Source organism: Oncorhynchus keta, chromosome 31 (genome assembly GCF_023373465.1).
Source record: "Oncorhynchus keta strain PuntledgeMale-10-30-2019 chromosome 31, Oket_V2, whole genome shotgun sequence".
Lineage (NCBI taxonomy): Eukaryota > Metazoa > Chordata > Actinopteri > Salmoniformes > Salmonidae > Oncorhynchus > Oncorhynchus keta.
The window spans coordinates 24574033-24600315 of NC_068451.1; the positions used below are offsets into that span (position 1 = coordinate 24574033).

At 44.6% G+C, this 26283-nt stretch overlaps 1 protein-coding gene across 1 annotated transcript; it reads right to left on the minus strand.

Annotated features, from left to right (window-relative positions):
• Positions 1-1882: 1882 nt before the first annotated feature.
• On the minus strand, positions 1883-25201 carry LOC118372993 (glycogen synthase kinase-3 beta-like). Its single transcript, XM_052490074.1, has 10 exons — positions 24767-25201; positions 17422-17609; positions 13195-13278; positions 12962-13072; positions 9018-9148; positions 8555-8759; positions 6203-6298; positions 5870-6056; positions 4707-4784; positions 1883-4474 (listed from the first exon to the last, which is right to left on the minus strand). The coding sequence occupies exons 1-10, from the start codon at positions 24939-24941 to the stop codon at positions 4410-4412; spliced, it is 1320 nt and encodes a 439-aa protein (XP_052346034.1). The 5' UTR covers positions 24942-25201; the 3' UTR covers positions 1883-4409.
• Between the last annotated feature and the right edge of the window lie 1082 nt (positions 25202-26283).

The window sequence follows — 26283 nt, forward strand, 5'->3', positions numbered from 1 at the left end:
GGGATGTGGTTCATATGCTGGAGAGCCCCTGTTACTGCTGCACTTTGTCTGTCCTCCTCATTCTCTCTCCTGTTTCTAGAGACACTTCTTGTCTCACTGAGCTACTGCTGTGGAGCTGATGGAACTAAGCGGGTCAGACAAGGCTTCTTCCTGCTAATTCAGTAGTGCTGCCTGGACCAGAGGGGCAGATTTAAAGTCAAATGTTCACTAGATAAAATGTTCACTAGATTTCTCTAAAGCACATTTTCTGTTGAATATAGAAAAAAACAGATGCAGCCAAAAGGTTCAGAAACACCTGGTGGCTAAATGAAATCCTGCCCTCGTTGGCAGTTGAGGTTGAATCATGTTGGATGGAAAAGTTAGAACCCCTCTGAGACCGGTCCACAGGAAAGACAGGTTTGAAGTGTGTACTGATCTACAAGCTCTAGAATAGTTATGGAATAGTTCAAGGGTATTATATCTGTGACATATCAAGTCTCACCAGATATCAACTGGGCTCTTAAAAGCAGAAACGGGGATCCATCAAATGTGCAGATTAAAATATGAAGAATATTATGATCTGCTTGCCTATTAATCTGCCTATGATGCCCACCAATTCATGAGCCAATGACACCTGGCCACCACCCTCCCTTTGGCTCTCCCAGCTGTAATTTCATTAACTAAAGAGGCATAACACTTCATGAAGCAAGGTATCATTTCTCTGTGTGGTTTCGATAACTATTTTAACTTCATCCTTCCGAGCCATTTGAGTGGCCTTTCATTAGTGATTCTCCTCCATGATCCTAGCTGTGCCAACGTTCATGATATACTACGGTCTCTCATGCAATATTGCTTTGATCAGAGTAGTAAATGTCAGATACTACTACAGTTCAAATTGTTGTCAATGGGGTTTAACTCTACATGACATTTGTTGAAGTGACTATTTGTTTCCATTTGATTAAAATGCTCTTTCTAGTGGACTTATTTGACCCTAGTGCTTTCCTCAGTAGTATCCTTTCAGATTAGTGGGCTGAAAAGGAAGCTACTCACATTGATGGGCCCCCCCATGGGAGAGGGGGGGGGGGGCATAAAGCATGGTGTCATGAGTGACAGGCAGATTGCATCTGGCATTGCTAGTGGGGAAGAGAAGAGATGGATCAGTCAGCTCCACCCCTCCTCCTGATGGATGGCTCATTGGCCTCCTCACAGATGGATCAGTCAGCTCCACCCCTCCTCCTGATGGATGGCTCATTGGCCTCCTCACAGATGAATCAGTCAGCTTCACCCCTCCTCCTGATGGATGGCTCATTGGCCTCCTCACAGATGAATCAGTCAGCTTCACCCCTCCTCCTGATGGATGGCTCATTGGCCTCCTCACAGATGAATCAGTCAGCTCCACCCCTCCTCCTGATGGATGGCTCATTGGCCTCCTCACAGATGAATCAGTCAGCTTCACCCCTCCTCCTGATGGATGGCTCATTGGCCTCCTCACAGATGAATCAGTCAGCTTCACCCCTCCTGATGGATGGCTCATTGGCCTCCTCACAGATGAATCAGCTGTGGAAACATTCTATAAAACCTAAGTGCCTTATGGCATTCTGGCCCCTGCTCTGCCGTCAGCTGCCTTATTACTACCATTCAGACTTCATTTGCATTAAACAAATGCCATTACTACTTATTGGTGTGTCATTTAACTTAAGGCCTGTGTAGTATAAACACGCACAAGTTTTAATGTTCCTCATTAAGTTAATCATAAATGAGATGTCTGTCTGCAACTAGCAGCCAAAACAGTCAAGTGCGCTGGTCAATAAATGCAGATTGTTTTAGTGCCATTCACACCTGACACTACATAAATTGATGGTGTGAATTCACACTTCCATTTTTTTTAGAACATGAGACCAGGGCAGTTTCATCACTTTATTCATAAGTTGATTTATACCAACAAACAAAAACAGTCTCTCTCCGTCCCCCCCTCTCTCGCATCCACTTCAAAACCACTCCGTTCCCACCAGTGATGTGGTATGACCCTTGTGCAGGGCCATAAAGATCAGGATCACAACAAATTAAAACCAACGTGTGCCAGGAAAATAAAACACAAAAATAACATTGTTTTCCTAAAATGAAGAGCTAAGTTTTTTTTAAATGTATCCACGGTCTCCCAACTCACACTTTTGTAAGATTTGTCAGTTCTTTCATCCATTCATTAAATTCAATCACTCATTCATGTAATCACAGACAGAAGTAACAGGTTAAACCCATTACACAAAACACATGGGACACGGGAGACATTACACAACCCTCCCCACCCAACCCCTCATTCAAACCCACCCAGATACAGCAATATCACCAATAACCCCACATAGGATCAGTCATTTATACTGTTGGGACATCAGCTAGACTACCATAGACGCAGAGGCATGTAAGAATCCCTTCACATCAATGAAAATAAAATGTAGTTCCACCTACTGGCTAGGATGTGTACTTGCAAATACAGGACCTTTATTGGAAAACACTCCCAAGTTTGGATCAAAGTCCAATAATCTTGGAAGTTGGAATATTTTGCATGACATGGGCATTGATGACTTCTTACAAAATAAACCCTTCGGCCGACGACAAACCCTCCCCAGAGAAACAAAATAAAAAAAACAAAATACAATAAATAAAGTGATCATAATATTTATGGGGGAAAGGCAACGAGAGAGAAATGGAGGGAGAGAGAATAAAAACGAGAGAAACATTTTGTTCTGTTTTTTCCCCTGAGCCAGGGACTGAAATGAAGTTGTATTTACAGACAGACTGAGGAGAAGGAGCCTGGTCGCTGCTACACCAGCTCCCCTCTGCTAGAGAAAATAAAATGAAATTACAAGAACAATATAATAACAAAAAAAAAACGAAATAAAAAGGTACTTGATATTTACAGTGAGAGAAAGAGGGAAGGAGAGAGTGGGAGAGGCAGAGGAAGGAGGAGAGGAACAGAAGGTTCCAGAAGTGGTTGGGGCATTTACATTTTTTGGGTGCAGGTATTTTAGATCAAACCATTGTTGTTGTGCGGTGATGAGTGGGGAGGGAGAACAGGTGTGGTTTCTCTAACGCATGGTGAACATGCAAGTCTGTGTTGGTGGGCCAGATGAAAACAAGGTTTAACTGATGATAAATCACTGATGCTTTTAGAATCTAGACTTACAAAAACAAGAGTGCTACAGTGGGTTGATTTGGAGATGGAAGATGGACACACAAAAAACCTCATTCACACACAAGCGCACTAACACTTAAGACCTCCCCTACATGCAGTGGAATTGTGCATCTAGACTGAATTGAGGAAAAATGAGATAAAGGGAGGAGTGAAAGTGCCAAGTACTTTCAAAGTTGATGTGACAGAGCTTTGGTTCAAGTACGGCTATATGGCCATTGGTGTACAGGTGTGACTGGAGGAGCCCTACCCCTCCCTATACACAGGTTGCATATCTCCATTGCACAAGAGATGCAGCGGGCCCCTACAGCTCCGCTCTACTCCCCTTAGAGATGTGCAAAGGTTACTTCTCACCTACACATGTCTCCAGCTAAACTGACTGGGACAAGAGCTTATAGAAACTGAATATGTACATTCCATTCTTTTAAAAAAGGTCCCTCTTATTCAAATAAAAGACATTAAGACTTTCACTTCGATGTTTCTTCTTAGAAACAGTTTAATAAAACAGCTAGCGGTTTCCGCCTTTGGATTATTTTTGAATCACCTGTGTGATAAAAGCTTATTAAAAAAAAAAAATCTTAAAAAAAATATATATATATATTTTTTTAAATCGCCTCATCGAATTTAAAATGCCAGTTCCATTTGCTGCCGTTTGGTATCCAATTTAATAAAACAAATAAAAACACAGTTCTTCAATTTTCAGAACTAATTAACACTTTGGACTCGGTTTAGGAGTAATGTCTTGGTAGATGAACACCTACATTCCCCAGAGTTTTCCCATTGGCTGCAGGGACTGATCTGTCCTCTGACCACGTGACCGTTTGGTTTTTAACCTCAATGGAAGATTGTCCTAAACTGTCTGAACTGAAACAGGCTTCAGTTTCGACGCATCCCATTCACTGGCATACATCACTAAAACAAAATGCACTTTCAAATAAATACGTTTTTTTTTAAAGGGATAAAATTTGATTAGCAGAGATTATAATACAGAATAGTTTGTCAGATTCACCTATCTTCTACAACCCAACAGTCACTGGACTACTGCCACCAACATATATATTTTTAGACCCATAATGGGAATATTCATGGGATAATAGATGATTTTGTAGTATTGTTGTTGTATGTGTGCGTGTATAGTTGTCTTTTGAAGTTTGGATCTAAGAGGGGGTGGAAGAGTAGGAAGAGAGGGATGGGGTTGAGAGGAAAAGGGGAAAGACAGGGTGAATGGGGGACAGGGGGTTCAGGTGCTGTTGATGGATCCAGGTACTGAGCTGGGCTGGGCGGTACTGTCCGACACACTGCCATCTGGTGGCGGGAGAGACAGGACATCAGATACACACCACACCAAACACTTCAGTTCACCATCAGGTCAATGTTTTAGGTATGTTGAGTTTAACATCCAAAACACATCAATATTAATTTAAAAAGGCTGTTAAATGTTGATTTGAAGCTATATCTCCGATCCTAGTCTTGTAAATATGTAGTCATCTAATAAGCATGTATTGAACATGTAATAGCATGGCTGTGCTATACATACCGTGTGAGGCAGGTGATGTCTGTGCACGAGCGTGAGGAGGAATGAGTGTGGAGTTCAACTGGGGCTGGATAGACAGCTCTGCGAGAGAGAGAGCGAGAGAGATCATACTACACACACAGGATACTCAACATACACGCTTCAGACTTACTCTGGAAAACTGAGGGGATTACAGAAGCTTGGGGAAAAAGGGAGGAGGGCTTGGCTACTGACCGAGGGAGGGCCAAACAGAGGAGGACATGGCTACTGACCGAGGGAGGGTCAAACAGAGGAGGACATGGCTACTGACCGAGGGAGGGTCAAACAGAGGAGGACATGGCTACTGACCGAGGGAGGGTCAAACAGAGGAGGACATGGCTACTGACTGAGGGAGGGCCAAACAGAGGAGGGCATGGCTACTGACCGAGGGAGGGCCAAACAGAGGAGGGCGTGGCTACTGACCGAGGGAGGGCCAAACAGAGGAGGACATGGCTACTGACCGAGGGAGGGCCAAACAGAGGAGGACATGGCTACTGACCGAGGGAGGGTCAAACAGAGGAGGACATGGCTACTGACCGAGGGAGGGTCAAACAGAGGAGGACATGGCTACTGACCGAGGGAGGGTCAAACAGAGGAGGACATGGCTACTGACTGAGGGAGGGTCAAACAGAGGAGGACATGGCTACTGACTGAGGGAGGGCCAAACAGAGGAGGGCGTGGCTACTGACTGAGGGAGGGTCAAACAGAGGAGGGCATGGCTACTGACTGAGGGAGGGTCAAACAGAGGAGGGCATGGCTACTGACTGAGGGAGGGTCAAACAGAGGAGGGCATGGCTACTGACTGAGGGAGGGCCAAACAGAGGAGGGCGTGGCTACTGACTGAGGGAGGGTCAAACAGAGGAGGGCATGGCTACTGACTGAGGGAGGGCCAAACAGAGGAGGGCATGGCTACTGACCGAGGGAGGGCCAAACAGAGGAGGGCATGGCTACTGACTGAGGGAGGGCCAAACAGAGGAGGGCATGGCTACTGACTGAGGGAGGGCCAAACAGAGGAGGGCATGGCTACTGACTGAGGGAGGAACAAACAGAGGAGGGCATGGCTACTGACTGAGGGAGGAACAAACAGAGGAGGGCATGGCTACTGACTGAGGGAGAGCCAACCGAGGAAGGGAGGGCAGTGGACTCACCGACGGGGCTGAAGTTGAAGAGGAGGGGAAGTTCTCGTCCGCTGGGCAGACGGGCAGTGGGCTGGCGCAGCTCTTCGAAGAAGGCGTGGGCGCAGGCCTCCAGGGGGGACAGCCTGGTCACAGGGGTGTACTCTAACAGACGGGAACACAGGGAGATGGCCTCTGGGGGGGTACGCGGCTTAAACACCTGACAGGGAGAAAGAAAAAAAGGGCATCTTGTTTGGCTCATTTGGGCTGTTTTATCTGTTCCATTTCAAAATGTTCTCTAATATGGATCCCATTGGAAGACAATGGTGTTAAGGCTATTTAAATAGAACTGAGGGCAGAGAGTACCTTTGTCCAGGGGTGTGCTTTGATCTGGGGGAATTTGAACTCTGTGTAGTTAGGGTTCATCTCTCGGATCTGCTCTCTCGTCGGAGTCCCCAAAACCTGGAAGAGTGAAAGATGCATGAAGTTTCTCCAAGAATGATCACTTCTACCACCAACATAGACCTACGCTCCTACCGCCGCCAGGTATTTTTTATTTGGATTTCATGTAATGACATACACAAAATAGTCAAAATTGGTGAAGTGAAAAATAATAACTTGTTTCAAAAAATATATATATATTTAAAACTGAAAAGTGGTTGGTGCATATGTATTCACCCCCTTTGCTATGAAGCCCCTAAGTAAGCTCTGTCACATGATCTGTCACATGATCTCAGTATATATACACCTGTTCTGAAAGGCCCCATAGTCTGCAACACCACTAAGCAAGGGACACCAAGGAGCTCTCCAAACACGGAGCACCATTAAATCCATTATTTAAAGAATATGGCACCACAACAAGCATGCCAAGAGCAGGCCACCCACCAAAACTCACAGACCAGGCAAGGAGGGCATTAATCAGAGGCAACAAAGAGACCAAAGATAACCCTGAAGGAGCTAAAGTTCCACAGCGGAGATTGGAGTATCTGTCCATAGGACCACAAACATGCTGACCAGATCGGACACGTCACGTGTGCGAGCGTCGAAAAATACATTTAGAAATCCATGTTATTCAATTATTGCACCCACACTGCTCACGTGCGCCAACGAGCGTCTGCGATGCCAAGCTCTAAAATAGAACTCCTATTTCTGACGCAGATCGCACTGCAAGTGCTGCCTCTCCCCTGTCCTCATTGGTTTATAGAAGCAGGTACCCACGTGCCATCTCCTCATTGGTTATATTCACGTGGGTGATTGAAAGAAAATGTTTTGCCGGTTCTCGTGGTAAAAGTGTAGATGACAATCACCATATAAATTCAAAGATGAAAAAGCCTGAAAGGAGGAGATAGACGAGAAACGATTCGGTTGGCCGTTTTATGTGTGGATTAATTGTCAGAGTAGAGGACCTTGTGCATTTCAGGTAAAATAACAATTCAATGTTTGTATCCCAGGACAAATTAGCTAAATAAACAAATTCTCTAGCAAGTGCAAGCTAACTAGCTAAATTGCCATACATGTTTAATGCTTTTCGACCTGTCCCCAAATTAATGTCGCTGGTTCAGAGTTTGTTTTGATATTTTAACCTGTGTGTCGTGATCGCGTTTGGTTTAGGGGGAAAATTAATTTATGCACGATGGAGCCGGTTTGGGTTCCGTGTAAGCCGTACACTCCAGAGAGCTGGTCTTTACGGAAGAGTGGCCAGAAAAAAGCCATTGCCAAAAGAAAAAAATAAGCAAGCACATTTGGTTTTTGCCAAAAGGCATGTGGGAGACTCCCCAAACATATGGAAGAAGGTACCCTGGTCAGATGAAGCTAAAATTGAGCTTTTTGGCCATCAAGGAAAAGGATATGTCTGGGGCAAACCCAACACCTCGCTTCAACCCAAGAACGTATTTTTATCCCCCCCCCCCCATCGGCAGGGACTGGGAAACTGATCAGAATTGAAGGAATGATGGATGGCGCTAAATACAGGGAAATTCTTGAGGAAAACCTGTTCTAGTCTTCCAGATATTTGAAACTGGAACGGAGGTTCACCTTCCAGCAGGACAATGACCCTAAGCATACTGCTAAGCAACACTAGAGTGGTTTAAGGGGATTAAGGGGAAACATTTAAAATGTCTTGGAATGGCCTAGTCAAAGCCCAGACCTCAATCCAATTGAAAATCTATGGTATGACTTAAAGATTGCCGTACACCAGCAGAACCCATCCAACTTGAAGAAGCTGGAGCAGTTTTGCCTTGAATGAGTAAAAATCCCAGTGGCTAGATGTGCCAAGCTTATAGAGACATAGCCCAAGAGACTTGCAGCTGTAATTGTTGCAAAAGACAGCTCTACAAAGTATGGACTTTGGGGGGGGTGGTGAATAGTTATACACCCTCAAGTTCTGTTTTTTGGGGGGGTATTATTTCTTGTTTGTTTCAGTGGTAGTGGTATGCATGTTGTGTAAATCAAATGATACAAAACCCCCAAAAGTACATTTTTGAATTCCAGGTTGTAAGGCAACAAAATAGGAAAAATGGTCAAGGGGGTGAATACTTTTGCAAGCCACTGTAGACCTACACCCCTACCGCCAAAATAGACCCTACGCTCCTACCGCCAACATAGACCCTACGCTCCTACCGCCGCCAACATAGACCTACGCTCCTACCGCCGCCAACATAGACCTACACTCTTCTTTCCATCTCCCACCCCTACAGTTTGGTGTCCCCTCTTCTCTACCTTGATGATCTCTACCAGTTGGTCCACTCCACTGTCCCCGGGGAAGATGGGCTGTCCCAGCAGCAGTTCGGCCAGCACGCAGCCCGCTGACCAGATGTCAATGTTGGACGTGTAGTCCGTGGCGCCAAAGATGAGCTCGGGGGCACGGTAGTACCGCGAGCAGATATAGGACACGTTGGGCTCCCCGCGAACAAGCTGCTTAGCACTGGTGACAAGAGGGGAAGAGAGGTGGTCATTCAGAGAAAAACACATTGAAACAGATCGATTTAGACAGACTGAGCAGTAAGGTGGTATTTACACATGCAGCCCAATACTGAATATTATTTTGACCAATCAGATCTGACAAATATCTGAAATGACCAATTAGTGGAAAAAAGATCAGAAGAATTGGGCTAAGAAACACAGACAGGCAGAGACATTCAGAGATGGCCAGAGATGCTCACTGACAGACAGGCAGACTAACCTGCCGAAGTCACAGAGTTTGAGGATGGCTGTCTCGGGGTCCACCAGCAGGTTCTGGGGTTTGATGTCTCTGTGACACACGCCCTGGGAATGGATATAGGCCAGACTGCGGAACAGCTGGTACATGTACACCTGGAGGGAGAACACAGGACACATGATGTTAACATATACAAACACTTCAGGTGTGGAAAGTATGTTTAAAAAAATAATTCTATAAGAAATAAGCACACACACAGTTAGCAGCACAGCAGACAGTAACAGCACCATCATAATCCCCTCCATTACTACTACTAGTCATGCCAAGTGTCCAGACTGTCTACTGTCGGTTACCAACTTCACTGCACTCAGAACAGTCAAACATTCTGGATGTATGCAACTTACTCAAACACATTGCAACAACTTGTGGGTTCTCTGCTCTAGACATGCCAGTACAATGCTCCCATTGCAAAGCATAGAGCTAGCATAGCAGAAAATGTGACTGTGTGTGTGTAAGGGTTTCTGGCTGTCTGAGCGTGCGTGTGTTGGGGTCCCTCTGTTGGGTCGTTAGCTGTGTTATTGGGCACACGGTAGACAGACGGGTGTTGATGGGGACGCGGTTGACCGGCTGTGGCAGAGGGGCAGATTTGGAGGGAAACGAGCTTAATTGCACACCACAGAAAAAGCATGGGGGGGCAGAGAAACCATTTTTTGTTTAAAGTTAGTGATACATTTATTACATCCAATTTTTTATTAAGTGGCTAGAGATTTGAGCAGCAGCCACTCAATGTTAGTGATGGCTGTTTAACAGTCTGATGGCCTTGAGATAGAAGCTGTTTTTCAGTCTCTCGGTCCCTGCTTTGATGCACCTGTATTGACCTCGCCTTCTGGATGATAGCGGGGTGAACAGGCAGTGACTCGGGTGGTTTTGTTGTCCTTGAATATCTTTTTGGCCTTCCTGTGACATCGGGTGGTGTAGGTGTCCTGGAGGGTAGGTAGTTTGCACCCGGTGATGCGGTGTGCAGACCTCACTACCCTCTGGAGAGCCTTCCGGTTATGGGCGGAGCAGCTGCCGTACCAGGCGGTGAGACAGCCTGACAGGATGCTCTCGATTGTGCATCTGTAAAAGTTTGAGTGTTGTTGGTGACTGAGGTTGAAGAGGCGCTGTTGCGCCTTCTTCACGACGCTGTCTGTGTGGGTGGACCATTTCAGTTTGTCTATGATGTGTACACTGAGGAACTTAACTTTCCACCTTCTCCACTACTGTCCCGTCACTGTGGATAGGGGGTGTTCTCCCTCTGCTGTTTCCTGAAGTCCACGATCATCTCCTTTGTTTTGTTGACGTTGAGTGAGGTTCTTTTCCTGACACCACACTCCGAGGGCCCTTACCTCCTCCCTGTAGGCCATCTTGTCATTGTTGGAAATCAAGTCGTCTGCAAACATGATGATTGAGTTGAGAAAGCACCCTTGTGGGGTCCCAGTGTTGAGGATCAGCGGGGTGGAGATGTTTCCTACCCTCACCACCTGGGGGCGTCCCATCAAAGTCCAGGACCCAGTTGCACAGGGTGGGGTCAAGACCCAGGGTCTCGAGCTTAATGACGAGTTTGGAGGGTACTATGGTGTTAAATGCTGTAGTCGATGAACAGCATTCTTACATAGGTATTCCTCTTGTCCAGATGGGTTAGGGCCGTGCGCAGTGTGATTGCAATTGCGTCGTCTGTGGACCTATTTGGGCGGTAAGCAAATTGGAGTGGGTCAAGTGTGTCAGGGAGGGTGGAGGTGATATGATCCTTGACTAGTCCCTCAAAGCACTTCATGATGACGGAAGTGAGTGCTACGGGGGGCAATAGTCATTTAGCTCAGTTACCTTTGTCTTTTCACTTCTGTTTACTGTTTATTTAACTTGCTTTGGCAGTGTAAATATGTTTCCCCATGCCAATAAAGCCCCTTTGAATTGGAGAGAGAAAGGGGCTGAAGAGTAGTAAGGGAACAAGGAGAGAGGGAGTGTAAAGGAAGGAAGAGATCTGGATAAAGAGAGAGTAGGGAGGGATGGAGAAGAGTGTAGAGATGCTGAGTGAGGGCAGTGTGTGTGTATGATCAGTATGCATCTCCACACCACAGGAGAGAGCAGCAGGGTGGGCTGAGGCAAATGGGCCATAAGACACAGATAGTCCTCTCTGCTGCCACGGGGCATAGCACACACACACACACACACACACACACACACACACACAGTAAGTGCCCTTTAAACGCACAACCAAGCATACTGCAAGCAGAGAAAGTTGGTTTCTCTCTCTCAAATTTTTCCAATTCTAAAACACTGAAGTAGGTATTGTCCCCAAAAAATCTGATGTAGGAAAAGAGGGGATCTGATATAGGAAAATAAGAGAATGGAGTTTGAAAAGAGGTGACAGACAAAGACTACCGGAGGTCAGTGAAGAGTCAGAACAGAGAGAACATAACATCAATGTGTTTTCTTCTCATCAGATACTTGGGGGAAGAGTCCTATATTCAAATACAGTACCATTTAGGGTTGGGCGGTACCCATACTTTTACATCATCATTCTGTCCTTCCCTCATGGCGGGATTTACAGTATTACCTGTTTAGTACACAAGGGGGAGCCACAAAACACAAAAAAAGCCTGTTGGGCATCTATTACCAGAACGCTAACAAAATGAGTACAAGTAATGGCACATTTCCATGGAGGCTGCTACCTAAATATGCTAACGAGCGCAAACGGAAATAAAGTCATTGCAAAGACCGGCAATCCGGCTCATAAAGTTACACATTAGGTAGGCGCTACCGAATATCATTTTTGGTGAATTTGGACATTTACAAGCGAATGTCAACTAAATACATTGTACAAACCAAGTTGACGCATGCTTATCTGAAGGAAGAACAGTACTGGCTCTGGAGCAGCATGTGAACACGTTGTGCAGTCGCTAGGGCAACAGGCCTGTCTGCTCTACCTGTAGAGGATGATATAATGTTATGCTTAGGTGTCGTGTTCATGAAGAATTCTGCATTCAGGAAAAATAGTAATATCTTGCTGAGTTTTGTAAACTAATTCCATGTCATTTCTGCTCGGCATCAGATCAATGTTGTGCTTCAGTTGCACTTGTCCACTGGGATGAGAACTCACTAAGGGCATTCTATCAGCAGACAGCGCTCTGATGTGTAGTTACTTTTCCTCAGTGTAACCAGCCTAGTTCTCTCTGGTAAAACGCAAGATTAACTTCAAGCAAAACATTAGAAACAATGTAGCTGGCTACATTTCCTATGGTAAACATTAGAAATATGACAGCCATTCATTGGTTTTGCAAAAAATACCTTGCCTTGTCATTGTAAGCTCATTTACAATGCCAGCCAAATAGCTTCGCACTTCTGTGGCATCTCATGAAAATGAAGCAAATTTCTGCTGAACTAATGTATTTTCTGGGAAGGAAACTATAGGTGCATGTCCCTAATCACTTCAGGGCCGAAAAAAACAGTTAATCAATAAACAGCTGGACTCACTTGCTCCCGCTTTCTCCCGTTGTGCCATTTACAAAAACAAAGACGTGACTGGCTTTCTGGGGAACTACGGTAAGCTTCATAACGTAAAATACCGTGACAGGTGAAATGAAGAACGCAATCCGCTTCATCTCCTAATGTATTGCACAAGTTGACAGCAGGTATTTACTTTTAAAAAATAGCTACAAATATGAACATTTGTTGAAAAACTTCATTTCCAAATACCCCGGTATACCACCCAAGCCTAGTACCATTTCATTTAAATAGAGAACTCTGCCTCTAGCCGCATGGAGCTTAAAGAGGAACAATGGAGGGGTGAGAGGGCAACAGAGAGATGAAGAGACTGAGTGAGAAAATGCGAGAGCGAAAAAGAAAAATGACAGAGAGAACGAGGATAAAAGGGAGGGAATGTAATAAGAGAAACATGGGAAGAGAAGTAGTAGTGAGTGCATTACCTTGACGTATATAATGGGGATGGTGGTCTTAGCCTTGTTGAAGTGCCGGGCCACCCTGTACACTGTCTCTGGAACAAAGTCCAGCACTAGGTTCAGATACACCTCATCTTTCTGTAAGGGAAGAACAATAGGAGAAGAGCAATGTTCTTGAATACATTTTCTGAGTCTGGATTTTTCTTAAACGTGAAAATGTCATGTTGTTCCCAATACCTGGTAGTGTGACTTGTACATACCTTCTCCCCACTGGAGTAGAAAAAGTAACGGAGCCTGACTATGTTGCAGTGGTCCAATTTCCTCATGATCTGTAGTTCTCGGTTCTGGAGTATAGAAATAGCAAGGGGGTGTAATTTAGGTCTTAAGAATTCATCAATTGAACAGTAGTAACATTGAGTTATGGGGAGAGAACATACACAAATACATCTGATAGTGTGTGAGTGAGGGGCAATGGTGTGTTTCTGTAGACTGCCAGTGGCAGTGAGTTGCACTGTGTGTGTGTAGACCAGTGTTTCAGTTGAGTCACTAAACCGAGTCATGTGCTTGAGTCACAAGTCTAAGGCTAAGTTGAGTTCGAGTCACCAATGCTGAAGTCCGTGCTCGAGGCCTGATCCAAGTGCTCAAGTCTGAATCACTGGGTTGGAATTTAACAAAAAATAACAATGATATTGGTTTGTGCATATAGAAGAAAAAAAAAAAATGAAAGCAAAAGTTGAGTCGGGGGTTCTTTAGACATATTTGGTATTTTGGTTACTAATGTTTTTTACTCGCTTGTATTGCCGGCTTGCGAGCTCGGTGCTCGTATGTTGCTAGAGTGGCTCCTCTTGATTTGGCTCGGATTTGGTAGAAGAAATCTGCCCAGCAACAACTAGTGGCGGTCTGGTGGGAATATTTTTATGTGAGCATTGAAGTAACGCAAAGATTTTCCTCCAGTTGCAGAAAGGTCCTAATTGCCTACGATATGTAATAAATAGCCCACGAAACAAACAAGTCCTTCATACACAGGATCAAACATTTTATTTTAATAGAATGTTCAATGATGTTTTGAAGGGATGAATGGTCTCTGGACGGAATTGGATATTGCTCCCAAAAGATTATTATTTCCAATAATTGTAACATTTTCAGGTCTTGTCTCGGCTTTTGGTAAATTGCCCAGCAATTTTTTTAAATTCCAGAGTGAAACCCAGAGGAAGACTAGGGAAAGTGGGAGGGTAGAGAGAGACAACAAATTCAAAGACAGCCTACTTTTTAATACTCAAGGGGAGAGAGCTAATAGCTAGACTTGTTTTCCTTTTAAACTCAATACTATTGTTTTCAATTTCATAAAGCAGTTTGTTTCTTAACCAGGCAAAGCTAAATAGTAGGCTGGTGACTGATGGTTACAAGGAAGTGAGTCACTTACAATGTGCAGCCTACATACATACCCCTTGATTTATTGTTGTGTTACAGCCTGAATTCAAAATGGATTAACTATTCTTTTTCTCACCCATCTACACACAATATCCTATAATGACAAAATGAAAACACGTATAAAAATATTTTTGGCACATTTATTGACAATGAAATACAGAAATATCTAATATACATAAGTAACCACACCCGAGTCAATACTTTGTATAAGCACTTTGGCAACGATTCCAGCTGAGAGTCTTTCTGGGTAAGTCACTAAGAGCTTTCCACACCTGGATTGTGCAATGTTTGGCCCGTATTCTTAAAAAAAAAAATATTCAAGCTCTGTCAAATTGGTTGTTGAAACGCTAATTGCTTCATCGCATTTTTTGCAGTATCACTTTAATGCATATTTTCCTCCCGTACAGGCTTCTTTCTTCTCTTAATTAGGTTAATATTGTGGAGTAACTACAATGTTGTTGATCCATCCTCAGTTTTATCCGATCACAACCAGCTCCGCAACTGTTATAAAGTCACCATTGCCCTCATGGTGAAATCCCTGAGTGGTTTCCCTTCCTCTACGGCAACTGAGTCAGGAAGGACGCCTGTATAATTTGTAGTGACTGGGTTTTAGCATTAGCTTAGTTTATTAATTCAACAGTTTAAAAAAAAACACCATCTAAAGTGTAAGTAATAACTTCAATGCTCAAAGGGATATTCAATGTCCACTTCATATATTTTTTACCCATCTACCAATAGGTGCCCTTCTTTCCGAGGCATTGGAAAGCCTCCCTGGTCTTTGTGGATGAATCTGTGTTTGATACTCACTGCTCGACGGAGGGACCTTACAGATACAGTGGGGGGAAAAAGTATTTAGTCAGCCACCAATTGTGCAAGTTCTCCCACTTAAAAAGACGAGGCCTGTAATTTTCATCATAGGTACACTTCAACTATGACAGACAAAATGAGAAAAAAAAATCCAGAAAATCACATTGTAGGATTTTAAATGAATTAATTTGCAAATTATGGTGGAAAATAAGTATTTGGTCAATAACAAAAGTTTCTCAATACTTTGTTATCTACCCTTTGTTGGCAATGACAGAGGTCAAATGTTTTCTGTGAGTCTTCACAAGGTTTTCACACACTCCATGCAGATCTCCTCTAGAGCAGTGATGTTTTGGGGCTGTTGCTGGGCAACACAGACTTTCAACTCCCTCCAAACATTTTCTATGGGGTTTAGATCTGGAGACTGGCTAGGCCACTCCAGGACCTTGAAATGCTTCTTACGAAGCCACTCCTTCGTTGCCCCGGCGGTGTGTTTGGGATCATGGTCGTGCTGAAAGACCCAGCCACGTTTCATCTTCAATGCCCTTGCTGATGGAAGGAGGTTTTCACTCAAAATCTCATGATACATGGCCCCATTCATTCTGTCCTTTACACGGATCAGTCGTCCTGGTCCCTTTGCAGAAAAACAGCCCCAAAGCATGATGTTTCCACCCCCATGCTTCACAGTAGGTATGGTGTTCTTTGGATGCAACTCAACATTCTTTGTCCTCCAAACACTACGAGGTGAGTTTTTACCAAAAAGTTCTATTTTGGTTTCATCTGACATTCTCCCAATCTTCTTCTGGATCATCCAAATGCTCTCTAGCAAACTTCAGACAGGCCTGGACATGTACTGGCTTAAGCAGGGGGACACGTCTGGCACTGCAGGATTTGAGTCCCTGGCGGCGTAGTGTGTTACTGATGGTAGGCTTTGTTACTTTGGTCCCAGCTCTCTGCAGGTCATTCACTAGGCCCCCCCCGTGTGGTTCTGGGATTTTTGCTCACCGTTCTTGTGTTCATTTTGACCCTACAGGGTGAGATCTTGCGTGGAGCCCCAGATCGAAGTAGATTATCAGTGTTCTTGTATGTCTTCCATTTCCTAATAATTGCTCCCACAGTTGATTTCTTCAAACCAAGCTGCTTACCTATTGCAGATTCAGTCTTAACAGCCTGGTGCAGGTCTACAATTTGGTTTCTGGTGTCCTTTGACAGCTCTTTGGTCTTGGCCATTGTGGAGTTTGGAGTGTGACTGTTTGAGGTTGTGGACAGGTGTCTTCTACACTGATAACAAGTTCAAACAGGTGCCATTAATACAGGTAACGAGTGGAGGACATAGGAGCCTCTTAAAGAAGAAGTTACAGGTCTGTGAGAGCCAGAAATCTTGCTTGGTGACCAAATACTTATTTCCCACCATAATTTGCAAATAAATTCATTAAAAATCCTACAATTTGATTTTCTGGATTTTTTTCTCCTCATTTTGTCTGTCATAGTTGAAGTGTACCTATGATGAAAATTACAGCCCTCATCTTTTTAAGTGGGACAATTGGTGGCCGACTAAATACTTTTTTGCCCCACAGTAATTGTAAGTGTGGGGTAGAAAGACGAGGTAGTCATTCAAAAATCATGTAAAACACTTATTGCACAAAGTGAGTCCATGCAACTTGTAAAAATGTGCTTAACAGGTCACATCTGAACTTTAGGCTTGTCATCACAAAAGGGATTGAATACTTATTGACTCAAGATATTTCAGTTTAACATTTTTTATTCATTTGTATAAATGGTGAAAAACACAATTCTACTGACATTATGGGGTATTGTGTGTAGGCTAGTGTGTAGGCTAGTGACAAATTCAATTCAGGCTGTAACAACAAAATGTGGAAAAAGTCAAGGGGTGTGAATACTTTCTGAAGGCACCATGATCAGATGCAGTGAGTGAGCGAAACCTGCCACACTCAGCGTTTTCTTTCGCCACAGCGCACCGGCCGATGCCACGTGTGCCAGTGTGGCGCGTCATTCCCACTGCTAGCTAGAGAACAGAACCCTCAATACTCTGCACACAGTGCTGCTAATGTTCTGCTTATCATAGTAGCCTATCCAGTCCAAGTGCAAATACACGGGAAGGTGAGTCCCAGTCATTAATGGTCAAGTCACAAGTACACATTTATTTATTTAAAATCAGGACTCGAGTACTACAACACTGGCGTAGAGCGCCAGTGGAAGGGGTTTGTGCTGTGTGTCTGTAGACTCTGTACCTTAAACCTCTTATCCTGCAGAACCTTCTTGATGGCAACCATCTCCTGGCTGTCAATGAGGCGGGCCTGGTACACCACGCCGAAGGAACCATTCCCGATCACCTTGATGTCTGTGTAGGACACCTCCTGTGGGCGGTCTGGACCCTGGCCTGGTGTGGCCACCACAGTAGTCACCTTGCCACTGTCTCCTGGGGGAGAGGTACAGAGGTCAAAACACATTAAGGTACATAACCACTTGGGAAGGGGGCTAAAGGTCCCCAAGTATTTTAGATGTTATCCAGATGCAGTGACACACACACAGACAGGTTTAGAGGCAGGAAACGTAGTGACGGTAACCTCATCCTTTCCCCCAATCCCCTGAGGGGAAACACTAAACAAATGTTCATCACTCCCCCTCTCTCTTTAAATGTCCGTAAACTCGGAAGCCTCTCCCCACAGACACATAATACTAGCTGGTAATGAGCTGTAGTAGCTACAGTGAACCACCTCCACCCTGCCTCACCTTCCCCGGCTCCCCAGGGGGAGGCTGCATGCCTGGCTGTCACAGCTCTGAACTCCACTAACCTCTTCACCCCCTCACTACACTGGCGAGTTCAGTTTAAATACTAGGACCCTGACAATACTGAGAAATGCATTATTGCTTTCCTCCGTCTCTTGAGGTAATGGGCAATTTAACACGGTGGGTTGGGTGAAAGTGAGGGCTCTCCAACATCGCTTTAACAGAATGTCATATCTATAATTACTGTCTTCATGCAATGGAGGGTGCATTTTGAAAGTGTTTAACAGGGCCATTGTCTGTTAGAACAGGGCTCCGGGCAGCCGAGCGGAAATGGAGGAAAACTCGCCTCCCTGCGGACCTGGCATCCTTTCGCTCCCTCCTCTCTACATTTTCCTCCTCTGTCTCTGCTGCTAAAGCCACTTTCTACCACTCTAAATTCCAAGCATCTGCCTCTAACCCTAGGAAGCTCTTTGCCACCTTCTCCTCCCTCCTGAATCCTCCCCCCCCCTCCTCCTCCCTCTCTGCAGATGACTTCGTCAACCATTTTGAAAAGAAGGTCGACGACATCCGATCCTCGTTTGCTAAGTCAAACGACACCGCTGGTTCTGCTCACACTGCCCTACCCTGTGCTCTGACCTCTTTCTCCCCTCTCTCTCCAGATGAAATCTCGCGTCATGTGACGGCCGGCCGCCCAACAACCTGCCCGCTCGACCCTATCCCCTCCTCTCTTCTCCAGACCATTTCCGGAGACCTTCTCCCTTACCTCACCTCGCTCATCAACTCATCCCTGACCGCTGGCTACGTCCCTTCCGTCCTCAAGAGAGCGAGAGTTGCACCCCTTCTGAAAAAACCTACACTCGATCCCTCCGATGTCAACAACTACAGACCAGTATCCCTTCTTTCTTTTCTCTCCAAAACTCTTGAACGTGCCGTCCTTGGCCAGCTCTCCCGCTATCTCTCTCAGAATGACCTTCTTGATCCAAATCAGTCAGGTTTCAAGACTAGTCATTCAACTGAGACTGCTCTTCTCTGTATCACGGAGGCGCTCCGCACTGCTAAAGCTAACTCTCTCTCCTCTGCTCTCATCCTTCTAGACCTATCGGCTGCCTTCGATACTGTGAACCATCAGATCCTCCTCTCCACCCTCTCCGAGTTGGGCATCTCCGGCGCGGCCCACGCTTGGATTGCGTCCTACCTGACAGGTCGCTCCTACCAGGTGGCGTGGCGAGAATCTGTCTCCTCACCACGCACTCTCACCACTGGTGTCCCCCAGGGCTCTGTTCTAGGCCCTCTCCTATTCTCGCTATACACCAAGTCACTTGGCTCTGTCATAACCTCACATGGTCTCTCCTATCATTGCTATGCAGACGACACACAATTAATCTTCTCCTTTCCCCCTTCTGATGACCAGGTGGCGAATCGCATCTCTGCATGTCTGGCAGACATATCAGTGTGGATGACGGATCACCACCTCAAGCTGAACCTCGGCAAGACGGAGCTGCTCTTCCTCCCGGGAAGGACTGCCCGTTCCATGATCTCGCCATCACGGTTGACAACTCCATTGTGTCCTCCTCCCAGAGCGCTAAGAACCTTGGCGTGATCCTGGACAACACCCTGTCGTTCTCAACTAACATCAAGGCGGTGGCCCGTTCCTGTAGGTTCATACTCTACAACATCCGCAGAGTACGACCCTGCCTCACACAGGAAGCGGCGCAGGTCCTAATCCAGGCACTTGTCATCTCCCGTCTGGATTACTGCAACTCACTGTTGGCTGGGCTCCCTGCCTGTGCCATCAAACCCCTACAACTCATCCAGAACGCCGCAGCCCGTCTGGTGTTCAACCTTCCCAAGTTCACTCACGTCACCCCGCTCCTCCGCTCTCTCCACTGGCTTCCAGTTGAAGCTCGCATCCGCTACAAGACCATGGTGCTTGCCTACGGAGCTGTGAGGGGAACGGCACCTCAGTACCTCCAGGCTCTGATCAGGCCCTACACCCAAACAAGGGCACTGCGTTCATCCACCTCTGGCCTGCTCGCCTCCCTACCACTGAGGAAGTACAGTTCCCGCTCAGCCCAGTCAAAACTGTTCGCTGCTCTGGCTCCCCAATGGTGGAACACACTCCCTCACGACGCCAGGACAGCGGAGTCAATCACCACCTTCCGGAGACACCTGAAACCCCACCTCTTTAAGGAATACCTAGGATAGGATAAAGTAATCCTTCTCACCCCCCTTAAAAGATTTAGATGCACTATTGTAAAGTGGCTGTTCCACTGGATGTCATAAGGTGAATGCACCAATTTGTAAGTCGCTCTGGATAAGAGCGTCTGCTAAATGACTTAAATGTAATGTAAAATGTTAGGGCCGGGACAATACTAGTATTGCGATACTCAGTATTTTGGCAAGGAAACAAAACAACGCGGTTTAACTTCTTTAGGAAAAATACCTAATGTTGGAAACTAACATGTTGTCATCCATTTTCCAAGCCATAGGGCACAATATTTTACATATAGAAATTTTTCAAAAGACCAAATAGTGTCTGCTTCATGTTTTCATTGATGACATGGAAAAAAAAATTCACAATACTGGTATCATCACAGCCCTACTGTCTGTCTGATGTGCGACCTTGTGGAAAGGAAGATTCTCTGAGTTCATACCATGAGTGACAGTTCTACTTCGGGCCAGACGTGCAGTTCAGCGTGGTGTGTGTGTGAACGGTTGAGGGTGAACTGACTGACACACCAGTAGCACAGACTGTGAAGGGAGGAGGAACACTACAGTAGAGGTAGGGCCTGGAGCCAACTAGCTTGTCAGAGCCTGTGATAACATTGAATGGACAGTACAGTAGCACACCCAATGAGTGTGTGCGCCAGTTCCTCCATTCACCCTCCATTCGCCTGCCTCAACATGACCATGCTTTCTCTAATAACTGTATCTCCCAGTTCTACTCTAAAGTATGACAAGGCCTCTAGAACAAAGCTGTATAAGTGGGTGACTAGCTTAAGATTTTGTTGAGAAGACAAATTTGGATCTTCTTCTACTGAATATGGACATTTATTTAATTTGGATCCTCTAATTGTAAAGCCAGATTTTTTTATTGTATGTTTTTAGAGGGTGTAAAGCCGGACTTTGTCAGTCTCAGGAATGAGACTGGAAGGGAGGGTGAATGGCAGGAGGTTTTGTTCAGCACCGCTAAAAGCATTAGGTGGGCGCAGTTGATTGATGGATTTAAAGTCAACTCCTATGATGTAGACTAGACACCTCTAGATGTCAAAGAGCTGGATGGCGTGTTTTAATAAACACACTGGAGATGCCTTACATAGCTTTTCACATACTAGTATATGAAGGGTCATCATAGCTAGTGGTAGATTTCACACTGGGTAGGAATTACATTCATTGATTAATCCAAACCAGATCCTTACATGACTCACTAAACTATTCTTCCTTCTGACGTCTCATACGACCAGAGAACGTCATCTGATCTGTAATCATGTGGCTCACAGCGTTTGAGTCTGTGTAGACCTCTTCTTAAGGAGTGGAGTCAAGAGGGGAGTGTTAAATATGAAACAGCAGTGGCATGATAGTCACTTTAATGATGAATGCAAAGATGAGCAGTCAGACAGATCAGCTGTCAGGGAAGTGCTTTGGTTCCTAAAGAGGAAGTTAACACAGGTCTGATGAGTAGGATTGAATGAAAGAGTAAGTGGGAGAGAAGTGATTTCCAGAACACTCAGACTTTAGTCTCAAGTAACTCATCGCTTATTTCTAAATATAAAGCAAGTGAACACAGTCACTAAAAGGATTAGCGATTACACAGCCATGCATTACAACCAAACATTTATTTATGCCAGAGCTGCAGTATCCTACAAAGTTGACAGAGAGAGGTCGAGAATGTGCCAGATTAGTGGCACTGCCACTTACTCTTTATTACGGTGTTCCTCAACTCCAGCCCTGGTGGCCCACAACTGTAGTTTTGTTCCAGACCTGGGCCAATTTCCCAAAAGCATTTTAAGCCTAAGTTGATCTTCGAAGCATAGGATCCTATGGTTCTAACAGTGAACTTAGCCTTAAGATGCTTTTGGGAAACCGGGCCCAGTACTAATATAGACACACCTGATGCAACAAATTCACTGACCATCGAGCCCTTTATTAGTTGAATCAGGTGTAGGTGTGTTAGTACTGAAACAAATATGTGCAGACATGTGGGTCCCCAGGATAGGAGCTGAGACCAATAGAGCAGTAGGAAGCTGGGAAATGTCAATAACGCTAAATGCAGCCCCAGGATACTAAGACAATCCTGTTGGCAATTATTGCCCATGGTTACTTCCAGAAACCTAAACGTAGCTCAGCACCTTTGTTATGGTTTCTGGTAGGTCCAGACACCTCCAGACCAGGAACAATGCTTATCAGTGGGCACAACCTTCTAGGAATACAGTACTGTGGTCAGGAGAGACCAAAATCAGACCCCATTCAAAACCAAGGATTACTGTTAGAACACCTGAACAGAGACTGGGCCACTGATGACCTGCTGATTAGGCTAGGTGTTCATGTATACCCTGCTGGACTGAGAAGACATTTGACCAGCACCGTCTATATGCTCGTCATTTATCTGTCGCTCACCTGTTTCCAGTCTTCATCTCCCAACTCCAGCTTATCTTTCCAATTATTAACTCTGCCTTCACACCCCCCCCACCCTGCCTTATTTCACTGCCTGTCACAATCTCTCCAGTCAAATCCCTTCACACTGAAGCTTCAACATCAGCCCATATGGTTCCATTGGTGAGCTGAGCACATTCACAGTGCAGTCTGAAGTGCCATGGTTGACCCAGGCCGGGTCTTCAGTGATCAGATTGGAAACTGGTATGAAACGTTTATGGTTTTCAACTGAAGAAATGTCAGCGGCAAATACATCTGAATTGATAAAAGTGTTAGGTTTAATAGGGACCAACTAAAGTCTTACCAAAATATGGGTACACTTTCAACCACCTCCTGACATATGGCAGAGTAGACTAGCTACGGTCTGTTTGACATGGACATTGTGTTGCCACGTTTCCTTAACGGAAAGAAACGGGACGACACAGGGCGGGACCTATCTGAATTTGGCCAATAGAAACTCTCGCTTCGTTGCAACATGCAACAGTTTGCAACTGTTTGGACTAATGATGACACCTCAGAAAGTTGTGGAGCTTAGTGGTTACAAAAAGTAAAAGTATACAAATAACAATCATATTTCAACTGCTAAGAGAAAATGCACACAAAAGAGAGCTATTCATAGTGCTTCTTCTTCTGCTTATCTTGACAATTGTAATGCTCCCCAATGAACGGAGTTAAGAAATGATGACTGGTATAAAGTGTAATCTGCATTTAAATATTTTATTTTTTATTTAACTAGGCATTAAGGAGTTATAAATGTAGAGCAGTGCTTCCCAACCTTTTTTGGTTACTGTATCATCAACGGAATAGTACCCTTGGTTGGAAACCACTGATGTAGAGAAATCCAGGGGATCAACAACCGCATAAATACATCTCAAGCAACATTTTGGAAAAGTCAGCAATGCAGTTTGAAGATCTGACCCCTCAGAATTACACAGTGAGACAGACATACACAAAGGTAGAGAGAAGAGAATGGGTAATCTTTCAACCACCTCCTGACATATGGCAGAGTAGACTAGCTACTGTCTGTTTGACATGGACATTGTGGCGCAATGTTCCAGATTTGGTTTTCGCTAAGTCTGACCATGTCAACACCTCCCTCTCTCCCTCCCTGTAGATATTCTGCCAACACTGCATATCCAAACTACCATTGGGCATACAGTCAATTCCTGTCATTGCACTGGCTGTAAAAATTGGTGCGAATGAGACCCTTTGGAAGAATCCTCAACGTGCGGAAATCTCAATGGAAAGCAATAGGACTTGCCTAATTATGAAGATGATTTGATCTATCAATATATGGACGTGTCAAATTATGCAAATATGAGGAAAATCAACCATAGATCTTGAACAATAACGAGATGAGACCAACACATATTGTATTTGGAAATACGTTGTTATGATAGATACGTAACGGTTCTTTACCACCCACATTATTGCTCAATCTAAAACGGTTGACCAAAGAACTGAAAAACAAAACTGGACTTGTAACGTTATAAAAATGACATTGACAGACCTTTGACACAACTGGCTAATTATATTCCTGTCTTGGACAAGCTAACCAAACTAGCACGTAAATTGTTCTTGAACAAGTTAGCTAGATTTAAAGCTAATTGGTCAGGGTCACGTTAAGCCATGTCGTATAAATTCCCAATATTTTACGTTATGTGAACTGAATTAATGCTAACTTCGTCTCCCTAAATAGCTAGGTTACCTGTATAACGTTAGCTAGCTAACTAAGCAACCAGCTACATAACTTGCAATGCTAATAGCTAAGATTACAGGCTAACTAGCCAAATGAGGACGACGGTCAACCTCGTTTGATTTCACCTAGGTAGGTAACGTTACCGTTGATGCCCGGTTTCCAATCTGGCTTTCAACGAAAAATATCACCGAAATCTGGTTCCATTCTATTTTCACCAATTTATCCCCGTTTCTAACATCGTATAGACGTTTCGCCTCAAATGCTATGCTAATTAACCCCAACTAGATTTGCCACAATCAAAGCCCGGCTTGATCCCACTATCCCTACAAAAACATACATAGCCTAGCCAGCTAGCTAGGTTTGCTTCTAGAAATGATAACATCGACAGTTTTATCAATTTGTTTAGTTAGATACTTCGTTTAAATTACCAGTACACACACATATATATATATATCCCGATCCCATCGTTTTTTTGTTCAATTAGCTATACTCACGGGCTAGTTTCAAATTTCCGAAGCCAGTCGAGCTGCTCCCTGTGGCCTGTGAAGCCCCAGATTTTCCTGCAGAAATCCCTCCGGTAACAGACGATCCGGCGGCGGCTGAAACGGCTCCGGGAGCCCCCGGAGGCTCAGCAAACGAGCTGGTCCTGGGCCGCCCGCTGCCGCTCATATCGATGTGCGCTAAAGCCGGGGCAGGGGAAAAGTTTGTTGCGATTTAAAGCCAAGCAGGCACAGAGTTGACCTATCCTTTCTAAAGGAGTCGTTACAAATTTAACTGCATTGGTAGCATATCGTTTTAGCTAGCTTGTACGTCTCCCCCGTTCTTCTTCGCTTGGCACAGTGGTTGGACTTGACGCACAGCAACGCGCTGGCTGATAACACTGCTTCATGGGTAACGAAGTTTTGAGGGTCGATCCAACTGGGGTGTATCCATTACGCAAATTCTGTTGCAAAACGTTTCTTTAACGAAAACAACGGAACGACACAGGGCGGAGCCTACCTGAATTTGGCCAATAGAAACTCTCGCTTCGTTGCAACATGCAACAGTTTGCAACTGTTTGGACTAATGATTACACCCCAAAGTGCACTTGTGGAGCTTAGTGGTTACAAACGGTAGAAGTATACAAATAAAGATAATATATTTCGTCTTCTAATAGAAAATACACACCAAAGACAGCTATTCATAGTGCTTCTTATTGTGCTTGTCTTGACAATTTGTAATGCTCCCCAATGAATGGTGAGTGAAGAAATGATGACTGGTCTAAAATGTAATTTTCATTTAAATATTTTATTTAACTAGGCATTAAGGAGTTGAAAATGTAGAGCAGTGCTTCCCAAACTTTTTTGGTTACTGAATCATCAACGGAATAGTACCCTTGGTTGGGAACCACTGATGTAGAGATACCCAGGGGATCAACAACAGCATAAATACATCTCAAGCAACATTTAGGAAAAGTCAGCAATGCAGTTTGAAGATCTGACCCCTCAGAATGACACAGTGAGACAGACATACACAAACAAAGGTAGAGAAAATAGCAGACCAAGTTGACCATCTTGGCATAAAAAGAGATTTGAAAATCAAAAAATATAGCAGGTTCACATGATGTTATCACCAGAAGAATGGAGAGTGGATTCTTCTCACTGCCTGCTGGGCAAGCACCTTTAGCCACTCTAGTCTTCATTCTGACAGCTAAGACGTTGGAGTAGAGGTGAGTGTCAGCCTGTGGCAATTCAAGTTATAGAAGTAATTTTATTGTTTCAGATTGCAGGATTAGCAAACACTGTACATATTCTCATTATGGTGATATTAATATAGCATAACAATGATCCATTATTCAAAGTTTCCATTATTTAAAGTTTAAACAAATATGATCAGATGAGCGCGGTTTAAAAAAAAGTAAAACAGGTCTAAAGTAGATACAAAAACAAATTAAAAACAACACCGACATGGCGGCAGTAAACTCCCACAACCGCAAATATACAGTACGTTTTTTGTGAAAATGCCCTAAAGA

Bases quoted from the DNA above. Each gene is read 5' to 3' on its own strand.
- LOC118372993 (XM_052490074.1), bottom strand. From the start codon at position 24,941: ATGAGCGGCAGCGGGCGGCCCAGGACCAGCTCGTTTGCTGAGCCTCCG. The intron at 8,760-9,017 runs GTTAGTCTGCCT...TCTTGTCACCAG, and splicing joins AAACTCTGTGACTTCGGCAG to TGCTAAGCAGCTTGTTCGCG. The intron at 6,057-6,202 runs GTACTCTCTGCC...TCTCCCTGTCAG, and splicing joins AAGCACACCCCTGGACAAAG to GTGTTTAAGCCGCGTACCCC.